The 15,435-nt window shown below is 46.6% G+C and overlaps 1 protein-coding gene across 1 annotated transcript in view; it reads right to left on the reverse strand.

Annotated features, from left to right (window-relative positions):
* Window positions 1–15,435, reverse strand: part of LOC100135976 (cGMP-gated channel) — a 38,734-nt gene that overhangs the window by 6,051 nt on the left and 17,248 nt on the right. Inside the window, 4 exon segments of the mRNA NM_001124315.1 lie at window positions 5,889–5,995; window positions 6,132–6,233; window positions 6,740–6,910; window positions 15,078–15,137. Coding sequence (NP_001117787.1) covers window positions 5,889–5,995; window positions 6,132–6,233; window positions 6,740–6,910; window positions 15,078–15,137 — 440 coding nt within the window.

Below are 15,435 nucleotides of genomic sequence, written 5' to 3' on the forward strand. Positions count from 1 at the left end.
TCACATCCCAGCCCCACTGGTCTTCAAATCCCAGCCCCACTGGTCTTCACATCCCAGCCCCAGCTCCACCGGCCTTCCCAGCCCCACTGGTCTTCCCAGCCCAGCCCCACTGGTCTTCACATCCCAGCCCCACCGGTCTTCTCATCCCAGCTCCACCGGCCTTCCCAGCCCCACCGGTCTTCCCACCCCAGCCCCACCGGTCTTCCCAGCCCCCCCGGTCTTCACATCCCAGCCCCACCGGTCTTCACATCCCAGAGCCACGGGTCTTCACATCCCAGCCCCACCGGTCTTCTCATCCCAGCTCCACCGGCCTTCCCAGCCCCACTGGTCTTCCCAGCCCAGCCCCACTGGTCTTCACATCCCAGCCCCACCGGTCTTCTCATCCCAGCTCCACCGGCCTTCCCAGCCCCACTGGTCTTCCCAGCCCAGCCCCACTGGTCTTCACATCCCAGCCCCCCCGGTCTTCACATCCCAGCCCCACCGGTCTTCTCATCCCAGCTCCACCGGCCTTCCCAGCCCCACTGGTCTTCCCAGCCCAGCCCCCCGGTCTTCACATCCCAGCCCCCCCGGTCTTCACATCCCAGCCCCACCGGTCTTCACATCCCAGCCCCACCGGTCTTCACATCCCAGCCCCACCGGTCTTCTCATCCCAGCTCCACCGGCCTTCCCAGCCCCACTGGTCTTCCCAGCCCAGCCCCACTGGTCTTCCCAGCCCAGCCCCACTGGTCTTCCCATCCCAGCCCCACCGGTCTTCCCAGCCCCACTGGTCTTCACATCCCAGCCCCACCGGTCTTCCAATCCCAGCCCCACTGGTCTTCCCACCCCAGCCCCACCGGTCTTCACATCCCAGCCCCACTGGTCTTCACATCCCAGCCACACTGGTCTTCACATCCCAGCCCCACCGGTCTTCCCAGCCCCACTGGTCTTCACATCCCAGCCCCACTGGTCTTCCCAGCCCAGCCCCACTGGTCTTCACATCCCAGCCCCCCCGGTCTTCACATCCCAGCCCCACCGGTCTTCTCATCCCAGCTCCACCGGCCTTCCCAGCCCCACTGGTCTTCCCAGCCCAGCCCCCCCGGTCTTCACATCCCAGCCCCCCCGGTCTTCACATCCCAGCCCCACCGGTCTTCACATCCCAGCCCCACCGGTCTTCACATCCCAGCCCCACTGGTCTTCACATCCCAGCCCCACTGGTCTTCACATCCCAGCCTCACTGGTCTTCAAATCCCAGCCCCACTGGTCTTCACATCCCAGCCCCACTGGTCTTCCCATCCCAGCCCCAGCTCCACCGGCCTTCCCAGCCCCACTGGTCTTCCCAGCCCAGCCCCACTGGTCTTCACATCCCAGCCCCACCGGTCTTCTCATCCCAGCTCCACCGGCCTTCCCAGCCCCACCGGTCTTCCCACCCCAGCCCCACCGGTCTTCCCAGCCCCCCCGGTCTTCACATCCCAGCCCCACCGGTCTTCACATCCCAGAGCCACGGGTCTTCACATCCCAGCCCCACCGGTCTTCTCATCCCAGCTCCACCGGCCTTCCCAGCCCCACTGGTCTTCCCAGCCCAGCCCCACTGGTCTTCACATCCCAGCCCCACCGGTCTTCTCATCCCAGCTCCACCGGCCTTCCCAGCCCCACTGGTCTTCCCAGCCCAGCCCCACTGGTCTTCCCAGCCCAGCCCCACTGGTCTTCACATCCCAGCCCCCCCGGTCTTCACATCCCAGCCCCACCGGTCTTCTCATCCCAGCTCCACCGGCCTTCCCAGCCCCACTGGTCTTCCCAGCCCAGCCCCCCCGGTCTTCACATCCCAGCCCCCCCGGTCTTCACATCCCAGCCCCACCGGTCTTCACATCCCAGCCCCACCGGTCTTCACATCCCAGCCCCACCGGTCTTCTCATCCCAGCTCCACCGGCCTTCCCAGCCCCACTGGTCTTCCCAGCCCAGCCCCACTGGTCTTCCCAGCCCAGCCCCACTGGTCTTCCCATCCCAGCCCCACCGGTCTTCCCAGCCCCACTGGTCTTCCCATCCCAGCCCCGCCGGTCTTCCCACCCCAGCCCCACCGGTCTTCCCACCCCAGCCCCACCGGTCTTTACACCCCAGCCCCACCGGTCTTCCCACCCCAGCCCCACCGGTCTTCACATCCCAGTCCTACCGGTCTTCTCATCCCAGCCCCACCGGTCTTCTCATCCCAGCCCCACCGGTCTTCTCATCCCAGCCCCACCGGTCTTCCCAGCCCAGCCCCACTGGTCTTCCCAGCCCAGCCCCACTGGTCTTCACATCCCAGCCCCACTGGTCTTCACATCCCAGCCCCACCGGTCTTCACATCCCAGCCCCACCGGTCTTCTCATCCAAGCCCCACCGGTCTTCCCAGCCCAGCCCCACTGGTCTTCCCATCCCAGCCCCACCGGTCTTCCCAGCCCCACTGGTCTTCACATCCCAGCCCCACTGGTCTTCACATCCCAGCCCCACTGGTCTTCACATCCCAGCCCCACTGGTCTTCACATCCCAGCCCCACTGGTCTTCACATCCCAGCCCCACTGGTCTTCACATCCCAGCCCCACTGGTCTTCCCATCCCAGCCCCACCGGTCTTCCCAACCCAGCCCCACTGGTCTTCACATCCCAGCCCCACTGGTCTTCACATCCCAGCCCCACTGGTCTTCAAATCCCAGCCCCACTGGTCTTCACATCCCAGCCCCAGCTCCACCGGCCTTCCCAGCCCCACTGGTCTTCCCAGCCCAGCCCCACTGGTCTTCACATCCCAGCCCCACCGGTCTTCTCATCCCAGCTCCACCGGCCTTCCCAGCCCCACCGGTCTTCCCACCCCAGCCCCACCGGTCTTCCCAGCCCCCCCGGTCTTCACATCCCAGCCCCACCGGTCTTCACATCCCAGAGCCACGGGTCTTCACATCCCAGCCCCACCGGTCTTCTCATCCCAGCTCCACCGGCCTTCCCAGCCCCACTGGTCTTCCCAGCCCAGCCCCACTGGTCTTCACATCCCAGCCCCACCGGTCTTCTCATCCCAGCTCCACCGGCCTTCCCAGCCCCACTGGTCTTCCCAGCCCAGCCCCACTGGTCTTCACATCCCAGCCCCCCCGGTCTTCACATCCCAGCCCCACCGGTCTTCTCATCCCAGCTCCACCGGCCTTCCCAGCCCCACTGGTCTTCCCAGCCCAGCCCCCCGGTCTTCACATCCCAGCCCCCCCGGTCTTCACATCCCAGCCCCACCGGTCTTCACATCCCAGCCCCACCGGTCTTCACATCCCAGCCCCACCGGTCTTCTCATCCCAGCTCCACCGGCCTTCCCAGCCCCACTGGTCTTCCCAGCCCAGCCCCACTGGTCTTCCCAGCCCAGCCCCACTGGTCTTCCCATCCCAGCCCCACCGGTCTTCCCAGCCCCACTGGTCTTCACATCCCAGCCCCACCGGTCTTCCAATCCCAGCCCCACTGGTCTTCCCACCCCAGCCCCACCGGTCTTCACATCCCAGCCCCACTGGTCTTCACATCCCAGCCACACTGGTCTTCACATCCCAGCCCCACCGGTCTTCCCAGCCCCACTGGTCTTCACATCCCAGCCCCACTGGTCTTCCCAGCCCAGCCCCACTGGTCTTCACATCCCAGCCCCCCCGGTCTTCACATCCCAGCCCCACCGGTCTTCTCATCCCAGCTCCACCGGCCTTCCCAGCCCCACTGGTCTTCCCAGCCCAGCCCCCCCGGTCTTCACATCCCAGCCCCCCCGGTCTTCACATCCCAGCCCCACCGGTCTTCACATCCCAGCCCCACCGGTCTTCACATCCCAGCCCCACTGGTCTTCACATCCCAGCCCCACCGGTCTTCACATCCCAGCCCCACCGGTCTTCTCATCCAAGCCCCACCGGTCTTCCCAGCCCAGCCCCACTGGTCTTCCCATCCCAGCCCCACCGGTCTTCCCAGCCCCACTGGTCTTCACATCCCAGCCCCACCGGTCTTCCAATCCCAGCCCCACTGGTCTTCCCACCCCAGCCCCACCGGTCTTCACATCCCAGCCCCACTGGTCTTCACATCCCAGCCACACTGGTCTTCACATCCCAGCCCCATCCCAGCCCCATCCCAGACCCACCGGTCTTCACATCCCAGCTTCTCATCCCAGCCCCACCGGTCTTCCCACCCCAGCCCCACCGGTCTTCCCAGCCCCCCCGGTCTTCACATCCCAGCCCCACCGGTCTTCACATCCCAGAGCCACGGGTCTTCACATCCCAGCCCCACCGGTCTTCTCATCCCAGCTCCACCGGCCTTCCCAGCCCCACTGGTCTTCCCAGCCCAGCCCCACTGGTCTTCACATCCCAGCCCCACCGGTCTTCTCATCCCAGCTCCACCGGCCTTCCCAGCCCCACTGGTCTTTCCAGCCCAGCCCCACTGGTCTTCACATCCCAGCCCCCCCGGTCTTCACATCCCAGCCCCACCGGTCTTCTCATCCCAGCTCCACCGGCCTTCCCAGCCCCACTGGTCTTCCCAGCCCAGCCCCCCCGGTCTTCACATCCCAGCCCCCCCGGTCTTCACATCCCAGCCCCACCGGTCTTCACATCCCAGCCCCACCGGTCTTCACATCCCAGCCCCACCGGTCTTCTCATCCCAGCTCCACCGGCCTTCCCAGCCCCACTGGTCTTCCCAGCCCAGCCCCACTGGTCTTCCCAGCCCAGCCCCACTGGTCTTCACATCCCAGCCCCACTGGTCTTCACATCCCAGCCCCACTGGTCTTCACATCCCAGCCCCACTGGTCTTCCTACCCCAGCCCCACTGGTCTTCCCATCCCAGCCCCACCGGTCTTCCCAGCCCCCCCGGTCTTCCCATCCCAGCCCCACCGGTCTTCCCATCCCAGCCCCACCGGTCTTCCCATCCCAGCTCCACCGGTCTTCCCATCCCAGCCCCACCGGTCTTCCCACCAAAGCCCCACCGGTCTTCACATCCCAGCTCCACCGGTCTTCACACCCCAGCCACACTGGTCTTCACATCCCAGCCCCACCGGTCTTCCCAGCCCCACCGGTCTTCCCATCCCAGCCGCACCGACCTTCCCATCCCAGGCCCACCGGTCTTCCCATCCCAGCCGCACCGACCTTCCCATCCCAGGCCCACCGGTCTTCCCACCCCAGCCCCACCGGTCTTCCCAGCCCCCCCGGTCTTCACATTCCAGCCCCACCGGTCTTCACACCCCAGCCCCACCGGTCTTCACATCCCAGCCCCACTGGTCTTCACATCCCAGCCCCACCGGTCTTCCCATCCCAGCCCCACCGGTCTTCCCACCCCAGCCCCACCGGTCTTCCCATCCCAGCCCCACCGGTCTTCACATCCCAGCCCCACCGGTCTTCCCACCCCAGCCCCACCGGTCTTCCCAGCCCCCCCGGTCTTCACATCCCAGCCCCACCGGTCTTCACACCCCAGCCCCACCGGTCTTCACATCCCAGCCTCACCGGTCTTCACATCCCAGCCCCACCGGTCTTCACATCCCAGCCCCACTGGTCTTCACATCCCAGCCCCACTGGTCTTCACATCCCAGCCCCACCGGTCTTCTCATCCCAGCCCCACCGGCCTTCCCAGCCCCACTGGTCTTCCCAGCCCAGCCCCACTGGTCTTCACATCCCATCCCCACTGGTCTTCACATCCCATCCCCACTGGTCTTCACATCCCAGCCCCACTGGTCTTCACATCCCAGCCCCACTGGTCTTCACATCCCAGCCCCACCGGTCTTCCCACCCCAGCCCCACCGGTCTTCCCAACCCCACCGGTCTTCCCAGCCCCACCGGTCTTCACACCCCACCGGTCTTCCCATCCCAGCCACACCGGTCTTCACACTATGTTCTCTCTAACTGTCTCCCTGCTCATCCCGGTCTATCATGTGTTTTTAGAAGAAGAACCTCACCTGTTCTAGACCTGACGAATGTGTCTGCGTAGTAGACTAAGTCTGAGGTGTAGTCCAGGACAATCCACAGCATTGTGTATGTGTTCTGGAGTTCGTTAAAACATGCCCTGTGGGATGACAAAACAACAGTCAACAACAATATACAACATTAAAAAAGAAATACAACAAACATTCAACAACAAAAATCTGATATATTCCCTTTGTAAGATAAAATGAAGTGAACTGTACTGTATGAGAACAAACCTGGTCACTAGCATCATCAGGTTGTAGAAACATGGTGCTGCTATGATGGTGAGCCATGTGTAGTATTTGTCTGCTGATGGGTCCATGATCCAAATCTCTTTCCTGAAACATGCACAGTTTTCAATCAAATCAAATCAAATTGATTTATATAGCCCTTCTTACATCAGCTGATATCTCAAAGTGCTGTACAGATACCCAGCCTAAAACCCCAAACAGCAAGCAATGCAGGTGTAGAAACACGGTGGCTAGGAAAACTCCCTAGAAAGGCCAGAACCTAGGAAGAAACCTTTTGAGGAACCAGGGTATGAGGGGTGGCCTCAATCACAAAGGGGTTGAGTGACAAGATTGACCACCATCTTGCATATACAATACATTACAACCGAACAACATTTGTTAGTGTCTGTTCTGACATTGTAGAATCAATGGCCACCGTGTTCAATGTTGGTAAAACAAAGGCTACCCTTCTCTCCTGTGTGTGTTCTTACCGACACCCAAGTAGTGTTTCTCTCCCACCTATCCATTTTTTATGTTAGTGTAGCATGCTGCCAGATGTGCCTTATCCTTCACATCTTGGGGCAGACGACCAATCAGACTACTGTCATACTTACGGGGGCTCCTCCTTCTTCTTCTCCTCCTTCTTAGGCTCCTCCTTCTTAGGCTCCTCCTTCTTAGGCTCCTCCTCTTTCTTCTCCTCTTTCTCCTCCTCTTTCTTCTCATCTTCTTGCGCTTCCTGTTTTTTCTCCTCTTTCTTTATTTCGTCCTTCTTGTCATCTTTTTTGCTGTGGATAATGGATGTTTATTTTTCATGTTGTTAAGGATTAAGATGATCTATAAGTGACTTTCTAGGGTATTTATGGCAGACTATTGACAGACTATTGGTGGACTAATTGGCATACTATTGGTAGACTATTGGTGGACTATCATAGTACAATATGAGCCAACGCTAGTGGAAAGGTCGTTACTTGCCTAGGGGGCATTGATACTCTACAGCAGGGATCCCCAACAGGCGGCCCGCGGGCCGAATCTCATTTTATTTGCCTCCCCAAGTTTTCTGAACAAGTTTTATTTTATTTAATCATTTTTGTTGTTGGACATGAAATAATGTAAAATCACTAGGAAATCAGCTCAAAGTTATTTTAATTTAGAACATCTGTTTCCATGTAGTCTCACGCATAAATAAAGCCACATGTGATCGTATCCCAATGTAATCAAGGTAGGAGATTATTCTGTTATCATCAAATACTATATCTGATTGGGATTCTTGTGGTCAATTTGCAGTGTATTAAATATTTATTTATGTATAACTATGTTCTGGTCCCCCCGACCATCGGCCTATGCCTGAATGTAATTGTGGACCCCTGCTCTGCAGAAACAGTAACAGGTCAATAATATCCAGTGGAAACAGTCCCATGGGGTTTCAGAGGGCATTACCGTGTGTGAAAGTGCAGGTTATACGACAGCCCTGTAGGTGGCAGCACCACTCCTATTTATGTTCACCATACAGTTCACTTCTCATGAGACTAACTTCAATTTTACATTGACATAAATATAAAATGGTATAGTTCACTGAATGTTGAATAAGGAGTATAAGTTTATACTTAATTTTACTTTTAGATGTATCTTTTTGAAATACAATATCAAACAGTGGCCTAACCAGTATAATCAAGATCAGGACTTTCAACAATGCATTCTAAGGAAGACTAAAACTACCATATAGGTAATCCATTAAATGCTATTTAATAATGATCCCAAATGGGGCCTCTCAAACAATGATGGTGTCTTCTCATTCTATAGCTGCAACTAAAATCCAACTGGAGCAACTGCTATTGACATAGCAGATCTTTACATGCTTATCTATGTCTATAGAACTATTATGTCTATAGAACTATTATGTCTATAGAACTATTATGTCTATAGAACTATTATGTCTATGAAACTATTATGTCTATAGAACTATTATGTCTATAGAACTATTATGTCTATAAAACTATTATGTCTATAAAACTATTATGTCTATAGAACTATTATGTCTATAAACTATGATCTATAAAACTATTATGTCTATAAAACTATTATGTCTATAGAACTATTATGTCTATAAAACTATTATGTCTATAAACTATGGTCTATAAAACTATTATTTCTATAAAACTATTATGTCTATAGAACTATTATGTCTATAAAACTATTATGTCTATAAAACTATTATGTCTATAGAACTATTATGTCTATAGAACTATTATGTCTATAGAACTATTATGTCTATAAACTATGGTCTATAAAACTATTATGTCTATAAAACTATTATGTCTATAGAACTATTATGTCTATAAAACTATTATGTCTATAAAACTATTATGTCTATAAAACTATTATGTCTATAGAACTATTATGTCTATAGAACTATTATGTCTATAGAACTATTATGTCTATAGAACTATTATGTCTATAAACTATGGTCTATAAAACTATTATGTCTATAAAACTATTATGTCTATAGAACTATTATGTCTATAGAACTATTATGTCTATGTCTATAAAACTATTATGTCTATAAAACTATTATGTCTATAAAACTATTATGTCTATAAACTATTATGTCCATAAACTATTATGTCCATAGAATTATTATGTCTATAGAACTATTATGTATATAGAACTATTATGTATATAGAACTATTATGTCTATAGAACTATTATGTCTATAGAACTATTATGTCTATAAAACTATTATGTCCATAAACTATTATGTCTATAGAACTATTATGTATATAGAACTATTATGTATATAGAACTATTATGTCTATAGAACTATTATGTCTATAAAACTATTATGTCTATAAACTATGGTCTATAAAACTATTATTTCTATAAAACTATTATGTCTATAGAACTATTATGTCTATAAAACTATTATGTCTATAAAACTATTATGTCTATAGAACTATTATGTCTATAGAACTATTATGTCTATAGAACTATTATGTCTATAAACTATGGTCTATAAAACTATTATGTCTATAAAACTATTATGTCTATAGAACTATTATGTCTATAAAACTATTATGTCTATAAAACTATTATGTCTATAGAACTATTATGTCTATAGAACTATTATGTCTATAGAACTATTATGTCTATAGAACTATTATGTCTATAAACTATGGTCTATAAAACTATTATGTCTATAAAACTATTATGTCTATAGAACTATTATGTCTATAGAACTATTATGTCTATGTCTATAAAACTATTATGTCTATAAAACTATTATGTCTATAAAACTATTATGTCTATAAACTATTATGTCCATAAACTATTATGTCCATAGAATTATTATGTCTATAGAACTATTATGTCTATGTCTATAAAACTATTATGTCTATAAAACTATTATGTCTATAAAACTATTATGTCTATAAACTATTATGTCCATAAACTATTATGTCCATAGAATTATTATGTCTATAGAACTATTATGTATATAGAACTATTATGTATATAGAACTATTATGTATATAGAACTATTATGTCTATAGAACTATTATGTCTATAAAACTATTATGTCCATAAACTATTATGTCTATAGAACTATTATGTATATAGAACTATTATGTATATAGAACTATTATGTCTATAGAACTATTATGTCTATAGAACTATTATGTCTATAGAACTATTATGTCTATAAAACTATTATGTCTATAGAACTATTATGTATATAGAACTATTATGTCTATAGAACTATTATGTCTATAAAACTATTATGTCCATAAACTATTATGTCTATAGAACTATTATGTATATAGAACTATTATGTATATAGAACTATTATGTCTATAGAACTATTATGTCTATAGAACTATTATGTATATAGAACTATTATGTCTATAGAACTATTATGTCTATAGAACTATTATGTATATAGAACTATTATGTCTATAGAACTATTATGTCTATAGAACTATTATGTCTATAAAACTATTATGTCCATAAACTATTATGTCCATAGAATTATTATGTCTATAGAACTATTATGTATATAGAACTATTATGTCTATAGAACTATTATGTATATAGAACTATTATGTCTATAGAACTATTATGTATATAGAACTATTATGTCTATAGAACTATTATGTCTATAGAACTATTATGTCTATAAAACTATTATGTCCATAAACTATTATGTATATAGAACTATTATGTCTATAGAACTATTATGTCTATAGAACTATTATGTCTATAGAACTATTATGTCTATAGAACTATTATGTATATAGAACTATTATGTCTATAGAACTATTATGTATATAGAACTATTATGTCTATAGAACTATTATGTATATAGAACTATTATGTCTATAGAACTATTATGTCTATAGAACTATTATGTATATAGAACTATTATGTCTATAGAACTATTATGTATATAGAACTATTATGTCTATAGAACTATTATGTCTATAGAACTATTATGTCTATAAAACTATTATGTCCATAAACTATTATGTATATAGAACTATTATGTCTATAGAACTATTATGTATATAGAACTATTATGTCTATAGAACTATTATGTATATAGAACTATTATGTCTATAGAACTATTATGTCTATAGAACTATTATGTCTAGTCAAGGACCATATCACCTCCACCCTACCTGACACCCTAGACCCACTCCAATTTGCTTACCGCCCCAATAGGTCCACAGACGACGCAATCGCAACCACACTGCACACTGCCCTAACCCATCTGGACAAGAGGAATACCTATGTGAGAATGCTGTTCATCGACTACAGCTCAGCATTTAACACCATAGTACCCTCCAAACTCATCATCAAGCTCGAGACCCTGGGTCTTGACCCCACCCCGTGCAACTGGGTACTGGACTTCCTGACGGGACGCCCCCAGGTGGTGAGAGTAGGTAACAACATCTCCACCCCGCTGATCCTCAACACTGGGGCCACACAAGCGTGCGTTCTGAGCCCTCTCCTGTACTCCCTGTTCACCCACGACTGTGTGGCCATGCACGCCTCCAACTCAATCATCAAGTTTGCAGATGACACAACAGTAGTGGGCTTGATTACCAACAACGATGAGACGGCCTACATGGAGGATGTGAGGGCCCTCGGAGTGTGGTGTCAGGAAAATCACCTCACACTCAACGTCAACAAAACAAAGGAGATGATCGTGGACTTCAGGAAACAGCAGAGGGAGCACCCCCCTATCCACATCGACGGGACAGTAGTGGAGAGGGTAGTAAATTTTAAGTTCCTCGGCGTACACATCACAGGACAAACTGAATTGGTCCACCCACACAGACAGCGTGGTGAAGAAGGCGCAGCAGCGCCTCTTCAACCTCAGGAGGCTGAAGAAATTCGGCTTGTCACCAAAAGCACTCACAAACTTTTACAGATGCACAATCCAGAGCATCCTGTCGGGCTGTATCACCGCCTGGTACGGCAACTGCTCCGCCCACAACCGTAAGGCTCTCCAGAGGGTAGTGAGGTCTGCACAACGCATTCCCGGGGGCAAACTACCTTCCCTCCAGGACACCTACACCACCCGATGTCACAGGAAGGCCATAAAGATCATCAAGGACAATAACCACCCGAGCCACTGCCTGTTCACCCCGCTATCATCCAGAAGGCGAGGTCAGTACAGGTGCATCAAAGCTGGGACCAAGAGACTGAAAACAGCTTCTATCTCAAGGCCATCAGACTGTTAAACAGCCACCACTAACATTGAGTGGCTGCTGCCAACATACTGACTCAACTCCAGCCACTTTAATAATGGAAATTGATGTAAAAAAATATATATCACTAGCCACTTTAAACAATGCCACTTAATATAATGTTTACATACCCTACATTACTCATCTCATATGTATATACTGTACTCTATACCATCTACTGCATCTTGCCATCTTTATGTAATACATGTATCACTAGCCACTTTAAACTATACCACTTTTATGTTTACATACCCTACATTCCATCATCTCATATGTATATACTGTACTCGATACCATCTACTGCACCTTGTCTATGCCGCTCTGTACCATCACTCATTCATATATCTTTATGTACATATTCTTTATCCCTTTACACGTGTGTGTATAAGGTAGCAGTTGTGGAATTGTTAGGTTTAGATTACTCGTTGGTTATTACTGCCTTCGGAACTAGAAGCTCAAGCATTTCGCTACACTCGCATTAACATCTGCTAACCATGTGTATGTGACAGAACTATTATGTCTATAGAACTATTATGTCTATAGAACTATTATGTCTATAGAACTATTATGTCTATAGAACTATTATGTCTATAAACTATTATGTCTATAGAACTATTATGTCTATAGAACTATTATGTATATAGAACTATTATGTCTATAGAACTATTATGTCTATAGAACTATTATGTCTATAGAACTATTATGTCTATAGAACTATTATGTCTATAGAACTATTATGTCTATAGAACTATTATGTCTATAGAACTATTATGTCTATAGAACTATTATGTCTATAGAACTATTATGTCTATAAACTATTATGTCTATAGAACTATTATGTATATAGAACTATTATGTCTATAGAACTATTATGTCTATAGAACTATTATGTCTATAGAACTATTATGTCTATAGAACTATTATGTATATAGAACTAAATGTCTATAGAACTATTATGTCTATAGAACTATTATGTCTATAGAACTATTATGTCTATAGAACTATTATGTCTATAGAACTATTATGTCTATAGAACTATTATGTCTATAGAACTATTATGTCTATAGAACTATTATGTCTATAGAACTATTATGTCTATAAAACTATTATGTCTATAAAACTATTATGTCTATAGAACTATTATGTCTATAAAACTATTATGTCTGTAGAACTATTATGTCTATAAAACTATTATGTACAGTGCCTTGCGAAAGTATTCGGCCCCCTTGAACTTTGCGACCTTTTGCCACATTTCAGGCTTCAAACATAAAGATATAAAACTGTATTTTTTTGTGAAGAATCAACAACAAGTGGAACACAATCATGAAGTGGAACGACATTTATTGGATATTTCAAACTTTTTTAACAAATCAAAAACTGAAAAATTGGGCGTGCAAAATTATTCAGCCCCTTTACTTTCAGTGCAGCAAACTCTCTCCAGAAGTTCAGTGAGGATCTCTGAATGATCCAATGTTGACCTAAATGACTAATGATGATAAATACAATCCACCTGTGTGTAATCAAGTCTCAGTATAAATGCACCTGCACTGTGATAGTCTCAGAGGTCCGTTAAAAGCGCAGAGAGCATCATGAAGAACAAGGACCACACCAGGCAGGTCCGAGATACTGTTGTGAAGAAGTTTAAAGCCGGATTTGGATACAAAAAGATTTCCCAAGCTTTAAACATCCCAAGGAGCACTGTGCAAGCGATAATATTGAAATGGAAGGAGTATCAGACCACTGCAAATCTACCAAGACCTGGCCGTCCCTCTAAACTTTCAGCTCATACAAGGAGAAGACTGATCAGAGATGCAGCCAAGAGGCCCATGATCACTCTGGATGAACTGCAGAGATCTACAGCTGAGGTGGGAGACTCTGTCCATAGGACAACAATCAGTCGTATATTGCACAAATCTGGCCTTTATGGAAGAGTGGCAAGAAGAAAGCCATTTCTTAAAGATATCCATAAAAAGTGTCGTTTAAAGTTTGCCACAAGCCACCTGGGAGACACACCAAACATGTGGAAGAAGGTGCTCTGGTCAGATGAAACCAAAATTGAACTTTTTGGCAACAATGCAAAACGTTATGTTTGGCGTAAAAGCAACACAGCTGAACACACCATCCCCACTGTCAAACATGGTGGTGGCAGCATCATGGTTTGGGCCTGCTTTTCTTCAGCAGGGACAGGGAAGATGATTAAAATTGATGGGAAGATGGATGGAGCCAAATACAGGACCATTCTGGAAGAAAACCTGATGGAGTCTGCAAAAGACCTGAGACTGGGACGGAGATTTGTCTTCCAACAAGACAACGATCCAAAACATAAAGCAAAATCTACAATGGAATGGTTCAAAAATAAACATATCCAGGTGTTAGAATGGCCAAGTCAAAGTCCAGACCTGAATCCAATCGAGAATCTGTGGAAAGAACTGAAAACTGCTGTTCACAAATGCTCTCCATCCAACCTCACTGAGCTCGAGCTGTTTTGCAAGGAGGACTGGGAAAAAATGTCAGTCTCTCGATGTGCAAAACTGATAGAGACATACCCCAAGCGACTTACAGCTGTAATCACAGCAAAAGGTGGCGCTACAAAGTATTAACTTAAGGGGGCTGAATAATTTTGCACGTCCAATTTTTCAGTTTTTGAATTGTTAAAAAAGTTTGAAATATCCAATAAATGTCGTTCCACTTCATGATTGTGTCCCACTTGTTGTTGATTCTTCACAAAAAAATACAGTTTTATATCTTTATGTATGGGCTACTTTCTACTTCCTGTCTAAAGAGCTACTTTCTACCTCCTCTCTAAAGAGCTACTTTCTACTTGGTCATACATGCTTATATGACTATACAACTACTGGTGTACAACTACACTATATACATACCAGGACTTACAGTGTACCAATAGGTTAAGACCTCTAACAGTTCCAGTGTCCTCTATAAACTAGTATCGAGGGCTACTTTCTACTTCCTGTCTAAAGAGCTACTTTCTACCTTCTCTCTAAAGAGCTACTTTCTACTTCCTCTCTAAAGAGCTACTTTCTACTTCCTGTCTAAAGATCTACTTTCTACTTCCTGTCTAAATATCTACTTTCTACTTCCTCTCTAAAGAGCTACTTTCTACTTCCTCTCTAAAGAGCTACTTTCTACCTCCTCTCTAAAGAGCTACTTTCTACTTCCTGTCTAAAGTGCTACGTCTAGCTCCACTTACTCATCTGTGTTGTTGCAGTTGTTCATATTGTACATGGCCAGCGGCCATTGACTGACTTGGCTTGAGAAGGAAAGAAAGGGACAGATTGGCAGGGTTAGTTAAATAATGACTCAAATTGAGCTTCATTTATTTCAAACTGAGCATAATCCTAGTTTTCTCTGCGGATGTATTAGAATGCTCCTGAGTCATCTTAAGTTAAGATATTAAATCACAGGTCTATTCAAGTCATCTTAAGTTAAGATATTAAATCACAGATCTATTCAAGTCATCTTAAGTTAAGATATTAAATCACAGGTCTATTCAAGTCATCTTAAGTTAATATATTAAATCACAGGTCTATTCAAGTCATCTTAAGTTA

The sequence above is a fragment of the Oncorhynchus mykiss genome, chromosome 1 (genome assembly GCF_013265735.2).
Source record: "Oncorhynchus mykiss isolate Arlee chromosome 1, USDA_OmykA_1.1, whole genome shotgun sequence".
In the NCBI taxonomy this organism is placed as follows: domain Eukaryota; kingdom Metazoa; phylum Chordata; class Actinopteri; order Salmoniformes; family Salmonidae; genus Oncorhynchus; species Oncorhynchus mykiss.